The following is a 16,567-nucleotide window of genomic DNA, read 5'->3' on the forward strand; positions in this document are numbered from 1 at the left end:
TCAGCACCTCATAAGGAACATTCATGCCATGTTTGATTTCATTCCATTCAGTGGTTCTCTAAAAGAAGTCATTTGTATGCATTTCCCATAGGGTCCTATGTTAAACTAAGTCCCCCGCTGGCGGCCATCTTGGATGATGGATCGGCTACAAAGTAACAACACTTGGTCAGCACTCCATAAGGAACAATCATGCTATGTTTGGTTTCATTCCATTTAGTGGTTCTCTAGAAGAAGTCATTTGTATGCATTTCCCATAGGGTCCTATGTTAAACTAAGTCCCCCGCTGGCGGCAATCTTGGATGATGGATCGGCTACAAAGTAACAACACTTGGTCAGCACCCCATAAGGAACATTCATGCTATGTTTGGTTTTATTCCATTCAGTGGTTCTCTAAAAGAAGTCATTTGTATGCATTTCCCATAGGGTCCTATGTTAAACTAAGTCCCCGGCTGGCGGCCATCTTGGATGATGGATCGGCAACAAAGTAACAACACTTGGTTAGCACCTCATAAGGAACATTCATGCCATGTTTGGTTTCATTCCATTCAGTGGTTCTCTAGAAGAAGTTCAAAATGTAAATTGTTAACGACGACGACGACGGACGACGACGCCGGACGACGACGACGGACGACGGACGCCAAGTGGTGAGAAAAGCTCACTTGGCCCTTCGGGCCAGGTGAGCTAAAAACAAAGGTTATGGTATTTCTATCCATGACACAAAATCATTACATGCAACCTGAATACCCACAATAAAAAGCAAAGGAACATTTTGGGGCCTTTTGTAGCTTGCAGTTTGGTATGAGCCAATGCTCTGTGTTCAATACTTTGACCTATAAGGATTTATTTTTTACAAATTATGACTTTGATGGATAGTTGTTTCATTGGCACTCATACCACATCGTATTGTATATTTTCACACAAAATGCTCACATATCAAATATTAATCGCATCTGTCTCAAAAACTACGAATAAGAGCATACATTGAGGATAGAAATAGGGAATATGTCAAAGAGACATCAACCCTACCAAAATTCAGAAAACAGCCGAAGGCCACACATGGATCTTGAACGCAGCGTAAAAACCTCACACACAGAGGCGTGCTTCAGCTAGCTCATAAACAAAAAATGTGTACTAGGTCAGTGATAATGGACGTCATACTAAACTACGAAATATATAAATGCAATAAACATGATAAAATTAAAAATCATGCAAGATTAACAAAGGCTCCTGACTTGGGACAAGTGTAAAAATGCGGCGGGGTTAAACATGTTTTTTTTAAGATATCAACCGTCTCCCTATACAGCTAGCCTATGTAGAAAAAACAAATCCAAATCAATGCGCACAGTAAAACTTGGTGTAAAAGAAGTCCCAGTCCGATGTCAGATTAGCAAACATATACTACATGTACTAGTTAAGTACAAAGACATCTCTGTTGTTAGTTTAACATAACATTTCATTAATCATAGTTCTGACAAAAAAAAAAAAATAAATAAGGATAAAGTTAGAGATCTATAGAAAGAGAACATAAAAACAGTTTAGTAGTAGCCATAGATGTATTTTGGTTATTTGTGGCATTGGTAATTTTAAATGAGGATCGGGACGCAGTTTATGGAATAGAGAATAAAAGTTATAAAGTACAGAAAAATATAAAATTATAGTACATAATTAAAGGCTTATAAATAAGGAAAAGCAACAAAAAGAAAAAGAAAAGATTAATGGGGTGTTTAAAACAAAAAGAAAAAAAAAAGATGACAAAGTAGATAAAGAACAGGACAAAAAACAACGAACACCCCATCCAGACCCTCCTATATCATGTTTGTCTACTCCAGATCTCTTTTTATTTATATTACATGTATAAATTGCCGGTGGCTTAGCAATAGAAACCATGTAACTTTTGCTATAAGCATAAGGGTTTTTGTCCTCGATCATCAAAGAATTTCAAAACACTCTTATTTTGTTAAGTAAATAGTACGTTTAAATAAACTGCAATAATTTATATGCAATAATTTTATAAATTATCTATGACGCATGTTGGTCACATGACAAATTATCTACAGCTGCTGGGTGAACTGATTTGGTGAATCTCAGGTAAAACATTGTTTCTAACATTTAAAACACGTACAGATAACACTGTTCATGTATAATTGGCACTAGTTTATCACATTTTATCAAAATAAGAGTTTTGAAATACCAGAAATATTGTTAATCATTGATTTTCTCATTCTACTTTCGTTTTCTGTTTGCTTTTAACCTTTTTTGTTTCATTACGTTTTATTATAATAAGAAAGATATTCAACCCTATGTTATCGTTCTGAAAAGGAAATACTTGCTTCTTGGCGTTTAACAACCAACAATAATTCAATAAACAATAAAAGAAAGCATTTAAAGCTCAGGAAGTTCTGGATGTAATATTGGTTCTGTTTTACATTGTAATATATAATACACCCATAATAAATTATTGTACCGACCAATTAAAGGTTTCGCGGTTAGTTAAAATATATATTTTTGTGCGCATTATTTTCCTTTTTTGTTCCCCGCACAGCGCGATGCGGGGAACATAGAAATACCGGGCATCCGTCCGTCTGTCCGTCCGTTGGTTCGTTCATCTGTGCGTCAGTTCGTCTGTCTGTCCGGTCTTTTTTGCGCTCTCCATGTACAAATCTTGTCTGTTTTTTTAAAATGGATATCATAGGTTTATATCAGCAAGGTCTTGGACATTTTCATGATTTAAAAAAATTTAGTTCTGATCAAATATTTTTATAGAGTTATGCCACTTGGGGAAATATCATTGCATAATCTCTGAAGCTTTAATTTCATCAATATTCATAAAATTAAAAAAAAAAAAATGCTTTTTTAGTTTTTGTCCTTGTACATGTTGAACCTTGGATAGATGAAAATATTTTTAACGCTTGGAGCTCTGTTGTCTTTTTTTTTAGATGAATGTGTGTACCCCATTATTCTCCATTCATATTTTGCCAGCCAATTTCTCTATTCTTTTTTTATTTTTAAAGGGTGGGTCCATTATTATGTTGTAGTAGTGATATATTCTATGTTAAGTAGACCCTCATCAAAGTATGCCTACATCATATAGAAACTTTTAAAATTGAGAATGACACTTTGTGGAAACTGTTATAACAATTGCTATAATAGCTGATTCTTTTAGAAAAAAAACCCACTATAAGCTTTATTTCTTTAGGTAGAACTACTATATTTTTTTTTGCAGTGGAGTTAATATTCCAGTAAATTTCTTTCACTGCTTTACATACACAAAATAACATAATAAGAATAACTAGATATCATTGAGATGGGAGCCATCTCTGTGGGCCCCGCTGTGAATAATGTGCATTAAAAAATTGTATCTTTACCATAGGACATGGGTTTGTCAACTGAAATCAAAGTTTTTGACCTTGACCTTTGACATAGGAAGTTATAAATAAATTATGACACACTCTTTGGTGTTGGTTTATAAACATGTCAAGTATAAACTTTGAAATGATAACGGTTCTCAAGATATAGAGCGGACACAATCTTTACCATAGGACATGGGGTTGTCAACTGAAACCAAAGTTTTTGACCTTGACCTTTGACCTAGGAAGTTGCACATAAATTATGACACACCCTTTGGTGTTGGTTTAAATACATGTCAAGTATAAACTTTGAAATGATAACGGTTCTCAAGATATAGAGCGGACACAATCTTTACCATAGGACATGGGGTTGTCAACTGAAACCAAAGTTTTTGACCTTGAACTTTGCCCTAGGCAGTCGTTCATAAATTATGACACACCCTCTGGTGTTGGTTCATATACATGTCAAGTATAAACTTTGAAATCATAACGGTTCTCAAGATATAGAGCGGACAAGATCTTCACCACAGGACACATGGTTGTCAACTGAAATTAAAGTTTTTGACCTTGACCTTTGACCTAGGAAGTTTTACATACATCATGACACACCCTCTGGTGTTGGTTAAAATGGATGTCAAGTTTAAACTTTGAAATCATAACGGTTCTCAAGATATAGAGCGGACACGATCTTCACCACAGGACACGGGGTTGTCAACTGAAACCAAAGTTTTTGACCTTGACCTTTGACCTAGGAAGTTTTACATACATCATGACACACCCTCTGGTGTTGGTTAAAATGGATGTCAAGTATAAACTTTGAAATCATAACGGTTTTTAAGATATAGAGCGGACACAAAGTTAAAGTGTTACGGACGGACGGACGGACGGACGGACGGACGGACAGACGGACGGACGGACAGACGGACGGACGGACGGACAGACTGATCACTATAGGGCGACCCGCCTTAGTCGGCGGGGCCCTAATAAAAGTAATAATGTCTTGATGTATATCAAATTAAATCAATAAAAATAAAGTAGAAGTATGAAGCTACTGTTTGACCTATTGAATGCGAAACTAAATATGTAATATGATAAAATTGAGAATGCAATGCATCAATCTACATTACAATAATCTTTATGTGTTCAATCGGATATGATATTTATAAAACTTTTTAGTTAACATAGAATCATGGAATGACACAAAAGACATGGTAAAAGTGAAATCACAAAAACAATGAACTCGGAGAAATTACAATCCATAATCAAACGGAGCGAGCATTAGAGCTTTTTTTTTAATTTTTTAATGATTTTCAATTTGTTTACAAAGTCAACGTCTCAGAAGTTAAAAGATTGTGATTACATGGATTATGCAGATGAAAAAAAGTATTTTCTGATTAAGAGATTTTGCAATTCAATTGAAATGCAAATGCATAGTCCTTGACAAATAAATTCGCGATTTGGAATACAACAGCTTCAAAACGCAATCCCTTCATGATGATGGTCGTTCCTTTACTTGTTGAAAAAAAGATTTATGTCACAATTTCATAATCATTTCAGTTTATGAACTGTACTTAAGTTAGACTTATAATAAATGGAAAATTTATTGCATCTGAAATCATCCAATTTCTTATTTGATTTTATTTATTGCATGTACATTGCGTAGATAATTTTAAGTCAATTTTATCATCAATTTTACCTAAGCCGACGACTGTAGCGAGTTCTTTTGTCAGAGCTTCTTTTTTATACATTTCTGAATTTGTTAAAGGAATGTTGCGGTGATGTTGTGACATCGTAGATTCATGACCGCCCTCTATTATCCATGTGAATTAGAACTTCCTTAGAAAAGGCGAATGGGCGATGATTTACTGTCTCATATGTTTCATTCTAATGCAACAATGTTTGTAACGTTTATTTTGATTGAATAACGTCACTTATTTACATGGCATCAATTGACAATTGATGCTATGGGACATACGCGCAAGCGCAGACGGTATATGAAAAATATTAAATACATGTTTTAACGTTGTTTTCTGTCAGTTTCATTAGAATGGAGATAAATATAATGTATTTGAAGCTCCGATAGCATCAATTTGGGATTTGATGGTCGCAAATACCCGTTTACTGTCTCCGCTAACGCGTCGCCAGTAAACTTAATTTGCGACCATCCAATCCCCATGCAATTGATGCCATCGGAGCTTCAAATACAATACAGTTATCTCCTAAATATCAAGGTTGCAAATTTGTATTTTAGAAAAGAAATTTATTGTAACATAATCAGTAGCCTTTTTAGAGTATTTTTCTAGAAAAATTTCAGTTTGTGAAAGATATCTATTGCTATAGAAATTTGGGATTTTTCATTATTTAATATCATAGTTTCATTGTATACATTTTTATTAATATTTCAAAGTATACGTCTTAATTAATGTTTCAAAGTATCATACAAGTAAGGAACGTCTTCTAAAATGTTGTAGTTTTTAATATAAGATACACTTGTCAATCACCTCATCGTCACAAGAAGTTTGTACTGTGTTAATATATTTGCATGAACGATTTGTTTTAAAATGAAAATAACAAATTTCGTGCATCTGAATCTCTTTTCGCATGCACAATTTGTACCTTCATTAGAACGGCCAAATCTAAACACGTGTAAACAAGGAATGTTTACATAGAACCATTTAAACAAGTCTAAGGTCGTGTTCACATTGACCTAACTCGGTGTTGTGTAAGTGTAACTCACACGTAAACTAAACAGAATTACGTTCCTATTGAGAAAACGCAATGTTTACATGTAGTTTTAATCATGTTTTGTCTACACACAGTCGATAGTCAATGTAGTTCTTGTGTAGGTTAAGTGTACACAAAACTAGACCATTAATTTTATCGTGTATATTTAAGGAAGAAACGATTTTTAAATAAAATTTATATCTATAACAAATATTAATAAAGTTCTTTACAGAAATATTTGTCTAAACTTGATATATTTATTTGTTATAAAAAAAACTTTACCGAGCTTTATTAACCCCTTATCAAGACTTAAAGCATCATCATTGCAGAACACATAATTCATTTAAAAAAAATCTTTACGAATCGACTGGACGTACATAGAGATATTTGCCACTGGTCTTTACTCAAACAACGATTCAACTGATAAAAACATTTCTAAAAAAAATGTGAGGTAAATTGTATTGTTTGTCTAGTATATCAGATCCGTTAAAATGCACTTAGAAAGAAAAGTACTATTTGGAGAAGAAACACCATTTGAAACAATGTTTTTGTTCTGTGTCATATTTTTGTAAAGTTTTTTTCCGATGCTAGCAATCAAATTTTTTTTTTTTTTATAATATATAACACGATAATGAGGGGTCCTAATCCCAAAATCCCGGGCTTAAAACATGAAATCACGAGGTACCGAACTTACAGAAATTTAAATCCCAAAATCCCGAAATTCGAAAAAAAAATCCCGGATCCAGAAAGGACCAATCTGAAATCCCGAGCTTAAAAACACCAGATCCCGGAGTTCCGATAAAGGCCCTATAATTTATGGGGAAACCCTGTATTCAGAATATTTTCTTTGATACTGCACTCGTTCTATTTGAGCAGTCAAAATGCGTTGACTGTACATTTCTATGTCATATACAGTCACTGACTCGATATCACTTTTCCTCATGGATATTTAAATAGAAATTGCCGAAATAATATTGAATTATTCATACGTCCTCTTCGACCTGTTCTTGTTTCCAATGCATACAACTATGCGTGGAACGACTCAACCTCGTTTTTTTCTTCGCAATTATTGGAAAAACATATCTAATTTGTTAATATTTTTTATTTGCAACCTATAAATCATTATGTTTTATGCTTACGGTTGATATTTAAGTCCATACTCAAACGATTTCGTTCACCATCGAGTGTTGGTTTCACCAGGTAAATGTAAATTTCATTGTGTTGTATATTTCTGCGCGAGAATGATGTGAGGCCTTTTTAAAGGGGATTTCCCCCAATATTTAAATCAAATAACTAACCTTAACGCATTAAACAACAATTGAAAATGTTTTTTTGAGATTGCAGTATGAAGACAATAATAGTGCATTGACTTGACATATCAACGATATAAGGATTCGGCCTAAGCCTCATCCTTATATCGTTGATGTGTCAAGTCAATGCACTATTATTGTCTATTTATCATCTGTATGGCCATAATATGGTGTTTGTTTTATGAAGGAAAAACCCCTTACCTTTTTAGCTCACCTGGCCCAGATGGCCAAGTGAGCTTTTCTCATCACTTTGCGTCCGGTGTCCGTCGTCGTCCGTCGGCGTCCGTCGTCCGTCGTCGTTAACTTTCACAAAAATCTTCTCCTCTGAAACTACTAGGCCAAATTAAACCAAACTTGGCCACAATCATCATTAGGGTATCTAGTTTAAAAATTGTGTCCGGTGACCTGGTCAACAAAACAAGATGGCTGTCATGGCTAAACATAAAAAGTAGGGGTAAAATGCAGTTTTTGGCTTATAACTCAAAAACCAAAGCATTTTGAGCAAATCAGATAGGGGGTGAAATTGTTTATCAGGTCAAGATCTATCTACCCTGCAAACTTTAGATGAATCTAACAACCTGTTATTGGGTTGCTGCCCCTGAATTGGTAATTTTAAGGAAATTTTGATGTTTTTGGTTATTATCTTGAATAATATTATAGATAGAGATAAACTGTAAACAGCAATAATGTTCAGCAAAAAAGATTTACAAATAAGTCAACACCTCCGAAATGGTCAGTTGACCACTTTAGGAGTAATTGCCCTTTATAGTTAACTTTTAACCATTTTTCGTAAATTTTAGTAATCTTTTACAAAAATCTTCTCCTCTGAAACTACTGGGCCAAATTAAACCAAACTTGGCCACAATCATCATTAGGGTATCTTGTTTAAAAATTGTGTCCGGTGATCCGGTCAATCAACCAAGATGGCCACCATGGCTAAAAATAGAACATAGGGGTAAAATGCAGTATTTGGCTTATAACTCAAAAACAAAGCATTTAAAGCAAATCTGACAGGGATTAAATTATTTATCCGGTCAAGATCTATCTGCCTTGAAAATTTCAGATGATTCGAACAACCTGTTGTTGGGTTGCTGCCCTTAAATTGGTAATTTTAAGGAAATTTTGCTGTTTTTGGTTATTATCTTGAATAACATTATAGATAGAGATAAACTGTAAACAGCAATAATGTTCAGCAAAATAAGATTTACAAATAAGTCAACACCGCCGAAATGGTCAGTTGACCCCTTTAGGAGTTATTGCCCTTTATAGTAAATTTTTAACCATTTTTCGTAAATTTTAGTAATCTTTTACAAAAATCTTCTCCTCTGAAACTACTGGGCCAAATTAAACCAAACTAGACCACAATCATCATTAGGGTATCTAGTTTTAAAATTGTGTCCGGTGACCCGGTCAACCAAACAAGATGGCTGCCATGGCTAAAAATAGAAAGTAGGGGTAAAATGCAGTTTTTGGCTTATAACTCAAAAACCAAAGCATTTTGAGCAAATCAGACAGGGGGTGAAATTGTTTATCAGGTCAAGATCTATCTTCACTGCAAACATTAGATGAATCTAACAACCTGTTATTAGGTTGCTGCCCCTGAATTGGTAATTTTAAGGAAATTTGCTGTTTTTGGTTATTATCTTGATTAATATTATAGATAGAGATAAACAGTAAACAGCAAAATGTTCAGCAAAGTAAGATTAACAAATAAGTCAACACCACTGAAATGGTCAGTTGACCCCTTTAGGAGTAATTGCCCTTTATAGTCAATTTTTAACCGTTTTTCATAAATCTTAGTTATCTTTTACAAAAATCTTCTCCTCTAAAACTACTGGGCCAAATTAAACCAAACTTGGCAACAATCATCATTGGGGTATCTTCTTTAAAAATTGTGTTTGATGAGCCGGTCAACCAACCAAGATGGCCGCCATGGCTAAAAATAGAAAGTAGGGGTAAAATGCAGTTTTTGGCTTATGACTCAAAAACCAAAGCATTTTGGGCAAATCAGATAGGGGGTGAAATTGTTTATCAGGTCAAAATCTATCTGCCTTGAAAATTTCAGATGAATTGAACAACCCGTTGTTGGGTTGATGCCCCTGAATTGGTAATTTTAAGGAAATTTTGCTGTTTTTGGTTATTATCTTTAATAATATTATAGATAGAGATAAAAAGTAAACAGCAAAAATGTTCAGCAAAGTAAGATTTACAAATAAGTCAACACGACCGATATGGTCAGTTGACCCCTTTAGGAGTTATTGCCCTTTATATTTAACTTTTAACAATTTTCATAAAATTTGTAAATTTTTACTAACATTTTCCACTGAAACTACTGGGCCAAGTTCATTATAGATAGAGATAATTGTAAGCAGCAAGAATGTTCAGTAAAGTAAGATGTACAAACACATCATCACCAAAACACAATTTTGTCATAAATCAATCGGTGTCCTTTGTTTAATATTCACATAAACCAAGGTGAGCGACACAGGCTCTTGAGAGCCTCTAGTTGAAGCCAGAAGGTCGTTTCCTAACTGCTAGAAAGGTTGTCCGAAAAATTTGCATTAGGTTCTACGTAATGAACATTAAAAATGACATATAGTTTACAAGTGTGAACAAACCTTATGTACAGGTTATTATACAAGGTGTATTAATGTGAACAAATTTAATGTGAAACCAGTGTACATTATTTTAAACTAACTGTAAACATGTTTACTGTACATGGGTTTTGGTGTGAACACGGCCTAAATTGAAAACAACGTTCAAACCTATGATTGCGTTGGATAAAAACCGCAATTATTATACGAGTGCATGTTTCAAATTTAGTTGTAGAAGGATCTTAATACACATGATTATCATGATACAGTACAAACAACATTTCCCAAAAGACCAAAAGAGTGAAAAAATATATTTTAACAAAACGCTTTTGACTAGCAGGTCGAACAACTGATGTTCGTTAACCCTGCTGACTGCAAAAACCATTTATATATATTTCAAACATATATATTATTTTAACAACATGAGTTGGAAAAATAAGTCTTAAATTCCCTCCCCCTCAATCTAAACAACATTTTGCTTGAAGTTGGGTAAAAAATTGTATATAGGGCTAATTATTGACGAGAAATCGATATACCTCTATCGAGTAATTATAAAAATAAAAATTGAAAACTATTAACGTGAAATCAAACTTATCACTCTTCTATTTTGCAGCATGTCGAGTAAGTTGACCGTATGTGGAGTATGCGAATATCGCAACATTAACAAACCCTCGGTGGTCTGGTGTTCCGAATGCGACGAAGGACTGTGTGAGGGATGTAAAGAGCATCATGCAGCTTCAAAGGGGACCAGAGAACACAGTATTGTTTCAATATCCGAGTACCAAAAGCTTCCTTCCAATATACTGGAATTTACTCAAACTTGTTCAAAGCACAATGAAAAATACCAAATATTTTGTAAGAAACACGATTGTCCATGTTGTAGACGATGTGTTGTAGAAACGCACGACGATTGCAGAGAGTTAAACGCGATAGATGACGTCATTAAAAATGTTAAATCATCAAATGTATTCTTGGAAATGGAACAAGTATTAGCTGAACTTTTAGAAAATATACAGAGAATAAGAACAGATCTACAAGACAACTTAAAAAGTCTTATGGTGAACAAGAACAGAATTGAATTAGAGATAAAGGAGACACGAATGTTGATTAATGATCATCTCGATATATTGCAGGAAAGTCTGATGAAAGAGCTGTATGACGCTGAGGAAAAGGAAAACAAGAAAATCAGCTGTTTAATATCATCCGTACAAGAAAAAGAAAGGGAGATTACAGAATGCCAGACCAATTTAGATAAAATAAAACAACATGCCTCAGACTTGCAGACATTCTTGGCTATGAAACACTACCAAAACGATATAACGGACAACGAACAATTCATAGAATCCTTGTTGGTTGAAAAAAATATAAACAATGTTACCCTTTCTTTAGAAATAGGAAAATTTTTCGAAAATCTACCTACCGCTATAAACAAGATGGGAACCATTACCTTGGATACTAGGCCAAGTGATACAACATTGTCAAAACGGAAGAACAAACAAGCACAGATAATGCTGCCTATCACACACGTTCCTACCATTGATGACATTAAACTTACCTTAATACAAACCGTAAAAACAATTGAAAAATATATCATTAATTGCTCCATATTACCTGATGGCAGAATGATATTTTCCTGCCTTGTAAGTAATCAAATAAATTTGATGAAAACCGACGGATCGTTAGATTTTAAATTGAAGCGAAGAGGGCGTACATCTCATATACACTATATAGAGGAAAGTCAAAAACTTGTTGTTACATCTGGCACGGAAAAGTCTATCACGATAATCGATATGAAAAACAGAAAAACTGAAAAATTGATTAGTGTCGGTTCAGGGATTTATGGAATAGTTCACAAAGATGGGAAATTATTCTATAATGGATGTACAAGTGGATTATGTGTTGTAAGTTTAGATGACGACTCAGTGACACAGCTAGTTAATGTTACCTTGTCGCAATACAGCAGCATTGCAATTTGGTCAGACCAACTTTATTATATAGACAATGGTAATTCTGTAACATGCTGTGATCTACAAGGGAAACTAAAATGGAAATTTGAACTTCCAGAATTTCTTAAAATTGCACGGGGTATTACGGTAGACAACTACGGACGCGTGTATGTATCAGGTGGTCCGTCTAGCAATGTCGTTGTCATTTCACCAAATGGTCAAAAACACAGAGTGCTGCTTTCACAGAAAGATGGTCTTAGTTACCCAGAAGCTTTGTTCTTTAACCGAGAAAATAACAAGCTACTAATTGCGAACCGAAGAAATGAGGCATTTCTGTATGATGTTTCAAATTGTTGACTTGGTACAACATGCTCTTTTGAAATAAACAGATGAAAATGTTTTGAAGTCTGATATATTCGATGTTATTACGCTCAGACAATTGCGTTTCTACACATGATTTAGTCGTAATACATGCTATTCCTCTACAGAAATCAAACTTACAAAATACATAAAAGTAGCAAAAAGTAAAATCACAAAAATACTGAACTTAGAGGAAAATCAAATCAGAAAGTCTATAATCACATGGCAAAATCAAATAACAAAACGCATCAAAAACGAATGGACAAGGATAAATTAAAAACTAATTTTGAAAAATGTGGCAAGCTTGTTTTATTTTGGTTTGTATTGAAGATCAAGTACACCGCTTAGTGATTGGTATTACGATGTAGATTTATTCAGCCCCTCTTATTGAATATTGATGTTTTTAGTGTACTGCGCATTACTGAATTACCGTGTATGGTTTTGATTCTTAAGGTCTTACTTTTCGTTATTCTATAATAAAAACTGATAAACATTTTACCATTTGGACATCAATATGCTAATAACATTTATCTACTCGAACTTTACCTCAATTGTTTCCAATTTTGTCATGTTGAAGCCCTGTATAACTTGCTATACGTTATGACATTTGCTAATTGTTGACGGCTGTACGTTGAGCCATAGTCGCTAACAATAATGTCACTTAATAGTTGTCTCAGTAGCATTCATACCACATCTTCGTATACTATTACTGCTTTTCATCCAAAGTTATTTGTGACATGCGTCCTTTTTATTCTAAAATAATTTCTTACTGTCATCTTTATACCGTAATTTCCTTCCCTTTTCTTGATATTGATGTTCAGTTGCCTCTTTCTCAAGTTGTTATATATCGCAGTATGTTAAGATGCATTTAAGATTGAAAACATGAAGAAGTCAGCTGTGAGGTACGACCACCGATAATGAGAGCAAGATAGCTGTGTTTCATTGTTTTCATTTTTTAATTAGAACATCCAAAGGAGCTGCATGGAACGGGTGTCGACTATAAAAGCGTGTCTTGTTATGCATGCATCACCACCATGCAATTCCATACTCTAGAAATATCACAACCAGGAATCGGTAAACTATGGGGACGACTATTTGATATTCGGGGTTGGGGGGGGGGGGGGAGGTGGGAGGCAGGAGGATTTTGAAAATAAATAACTCAGCCTTGATAATCACAAAAATTAATGGTTTTTTCTTTGGTAGTTTGAAAATAAATTACTTGACTTGCAATGTATTGAAAATAAATAACTTAGCAGGTCTAATCGAAAGAACGAGATGGCACCAGATTCTATAGTCGCCGTCAGCTGAAATTCGTAGCGGTTATCAGTAAAAATAATCTAAACTATCAATCGCGTTCACTCGAGATATAGCTTTTCACATTCCATTCATAAATCGCAAAAAGAAAAACCACTACTGACCTACCTTTTAAGTGATCGCACTGTAATAATCCTGACCTTCACTTTTTCATAGACGATTTTAAATGGTGGAATCAGCCATTGTTTTGACCGGAAGTGTTTCCGTGGAGTTCAATTTCATAAAATTTGCATAAAGCGCGGGAAACCTTATCACATCAATGAAAGGAACATTTCAGGAAACTGCGTACAGTGACGAATGTCATATGTAAACAAATGATCCTCATAGAAACGAAGATGGCGGAATTACAATGGAAAATATTCTGGAAAATGTGAAGGTCAGGATTATTACATAAATTCATCTTCTTTCGCCAAAAAAATCGGGAAACACTTCCCAATGTTTTTAATAATAAAAGTATAAATATTATTTAAATATAATTGAAATGTCAGAAAATTGGAGGCATATCGTCTCAGGAAACCTTACCTCGATTTTATTTTAACAGGGCCGTAACTACATTGAGGCAAATGCCTTATGTAGGTAATTTCAAAACCAAACGCTTGTCTCAATATCAAATTGTGGTCATGGCAAGTGCCTTGCAAGAGGCCCGTTTTGATTTCCCGCAGACGAAGCCCTGATTTGTCGGCATCAATGTTTCTTATTTATTTGTCTTTTGTTCATTGATTGCCCTTCTGTTTTCTGTTAGTGGTGCATTCCTTTTGTAATCTAGTAATTTTGTTATGAACTTGATCATGAGTTTAAAAAAGAACTGCAGCAACAGACTTAACTATGTGAGTTCCATTTTTGCTTTATCATGCACATTGGTCTTTTGATGTTTCCTTGAAACTTCAGTCTTATACATTTTGCTTTGAGACCAAAATATTGTCAAAAAAATATTAAACAAAACTTGCATTTGCAGATTATGAAAGGGTCTTCGGAACACCCAGAAAGCATGATTTTGCATCATTTGTTCTACTTAGCTTCTTGGACCTTCAGTAGCTCCAAAACCCTTAAAAAAATTGCGTCGCTCCGCTCGGCGAAATATGTTTGCCAATACTTTTAACCCTCTTGCTGCCGGAGGGACACATATGTCCAAACCGGCAGTGCTGGAGGGACACATATGTCCATGGATAAATTGATGCAAGCTTCTTATCAATGCTGTATCTCTTTCAATTAAAATACGGAAGAATAAACAGGGTTATGTTTTTCTCCAATTGGTCCCAAATGTAGTGGTCATTTTGTCGTGACGTCATATATCGAATGACGTTGTTGTTTGGTATGTTACGTCACAGACGTTGAGCTGTCGTATTTTTCGGCATATGAAATGCAACCTTGAAAAACGGTCGGCAGCAAGAGGGTTAAAAGAGGCTAGTTACAACAAAAACTTAAATACTATGTAAGTATGCAATACATGTTTATGCAGTTGGGAATATAAAAGATTCATTTCTGCAGAGGATGAGGATAAATTCTGATTAAATGGTACATAATAAAATGACTATACATGTATTATTTATAATAAACAAATCATTTTAAAATTGTATGCTTTCGAAAATCATAAATATAGTTGTGAAAATGAATAATCAGTCTCTTGCTTTAATAAAAATGAAAAATCTTGCTTCAATAGTGCAGAAAATGAATAATCTATCCTCTTAGTTTAAATAAAAATAAATAACCGATCAAAAACAAATCCTCCTGCCCCCCTTTCCCCGAATATCAAATGTTCGTCCCCTAATGAACTGGACGAAAATTCTGAAATTTAAAGATCCGCGCGAAAACGTTTCACAAGAGAGTTGAGTCATTAACATTTCATGTTTATCAAAAATTTTGTCATGGTGACAGTAAAACTTGTGAAGTGTACTAATAAGTCGTTAAGAGATCAACAGTTTATTGGTATAATTATACCGACCCCAGGAGAGGGCGAAAAACTGAAAGTAAAAAATAACAATCATAAGCATACTATTAAGTCAACACATATACAATAAATGTCAAATAGTAGTACATTCACAAAGAAAAGTTGTTTAGTTCAATACAAGTAACTCTTGTACACTACACCTTGAACATAAATATATCAGAAAAAAGATTGCACGCACGTATCTATATATGCAATAAAAATGTAAGGTTACATTTGTCATTGACTGTACTTTTTATACCGTTCACGATAAAAAAAAATATACACACGTTGAAACTGTGCGGGACTGTATTTCTAGATAATTCGAGCGTGACCCGTTTTCATCAATAAAACACAAAAGTAATGTGGGATTGACAAATTATGAATGGGATTTAAGGGGTAAATGCATATGCACATAAACATACAAATAGTACTGTATATTCACAGCGGCAATATTTACTCATTGCTTGTGTAAATCATATGAACACCAATATTCAAATATGAAAATGCATAAAATGTATATTCAACATTGTCTAACCTCCTATACATTTCCAGGAATATGATTGGTTAAAAACGTCCGCGTGCAAACCGTGTATATTTGATATTAGGTTAGTAGGGAGGCGGGGCTTATCTCATACACGGTTAGTAGTGGAGTTACGTCCCTTTATATTCCTGGCTGTTCACAAAAGAGGGACGAAAGATACCAAAGGGACAGTCAAACTCATAAATCTAAAACAAACTGACAACGCCATGGCTAAAAATGAAAAAGACAAACAGAAAAACAATAGTACACATGACACAACATAGAAAACTAAAGAATAAACAACACGAACCCCACCAAAAACTAGGGGTGATCTCAGGTGCTCCGGAAGGGTAAGCAGATCCTGCTCCACATGCGGCACCCGTCGTGTTGCTTATGTGATTACAAATCCGGTAAATAGTCTAATTCGGTAGGTCAAATTCATGAAAGGGAAGGGGATTGTAGTTACGACGTTAGGAACATATCCGATATCATTTGTGAAATGGTTATTCCATAACGGTCAACCAA

The 16,567-nt window shown here is 34.4% G+C and overlaps 1 protein-coding gene across 1 annotated transcript; it reads left to right on the forward strand.

Moving 5' to 3' along the window:
* The first annotated feature begins 2,043 nt into the window (after positions 1 to 2,043).
* Positions 2,044 to 12,321, forward strand: LOC139526994 (uncharacterized). Its single transcript, XM_071322196.1, has 2 exons — positions 2,044 to 2,088; positions 10,589 to 12,321. The coding sequence occupies exon 2, from the start codon at positions 10,590 to 10,592 to the stop codon at positions 12,276 to 12,278; it is 1,689 nt and encodes a 562-aa protein (XP_071178297.1). The 5' UTR covers positions 2,044 to 2,088; position 10,589; the 3' UTR covers positions 12,279 to 12,321.
* Positions 12,322 to 16,567: the final 4,246 nt, after the last annotated feature.

Source organism: Mytilus edulis, chromosome 6 (genome assembly GCF_963676685.1).
Source record: "Mytilus edulis chromosome 6, xbMytEdul2.2, whole genome shotgun sequence".
NCBI classification, from domain to species: Eukaryota; Metazoa; Mollusca; class Bivalvia; order Mytilida; family Mytilidae; genus Mytilus; species Mytilus edulis.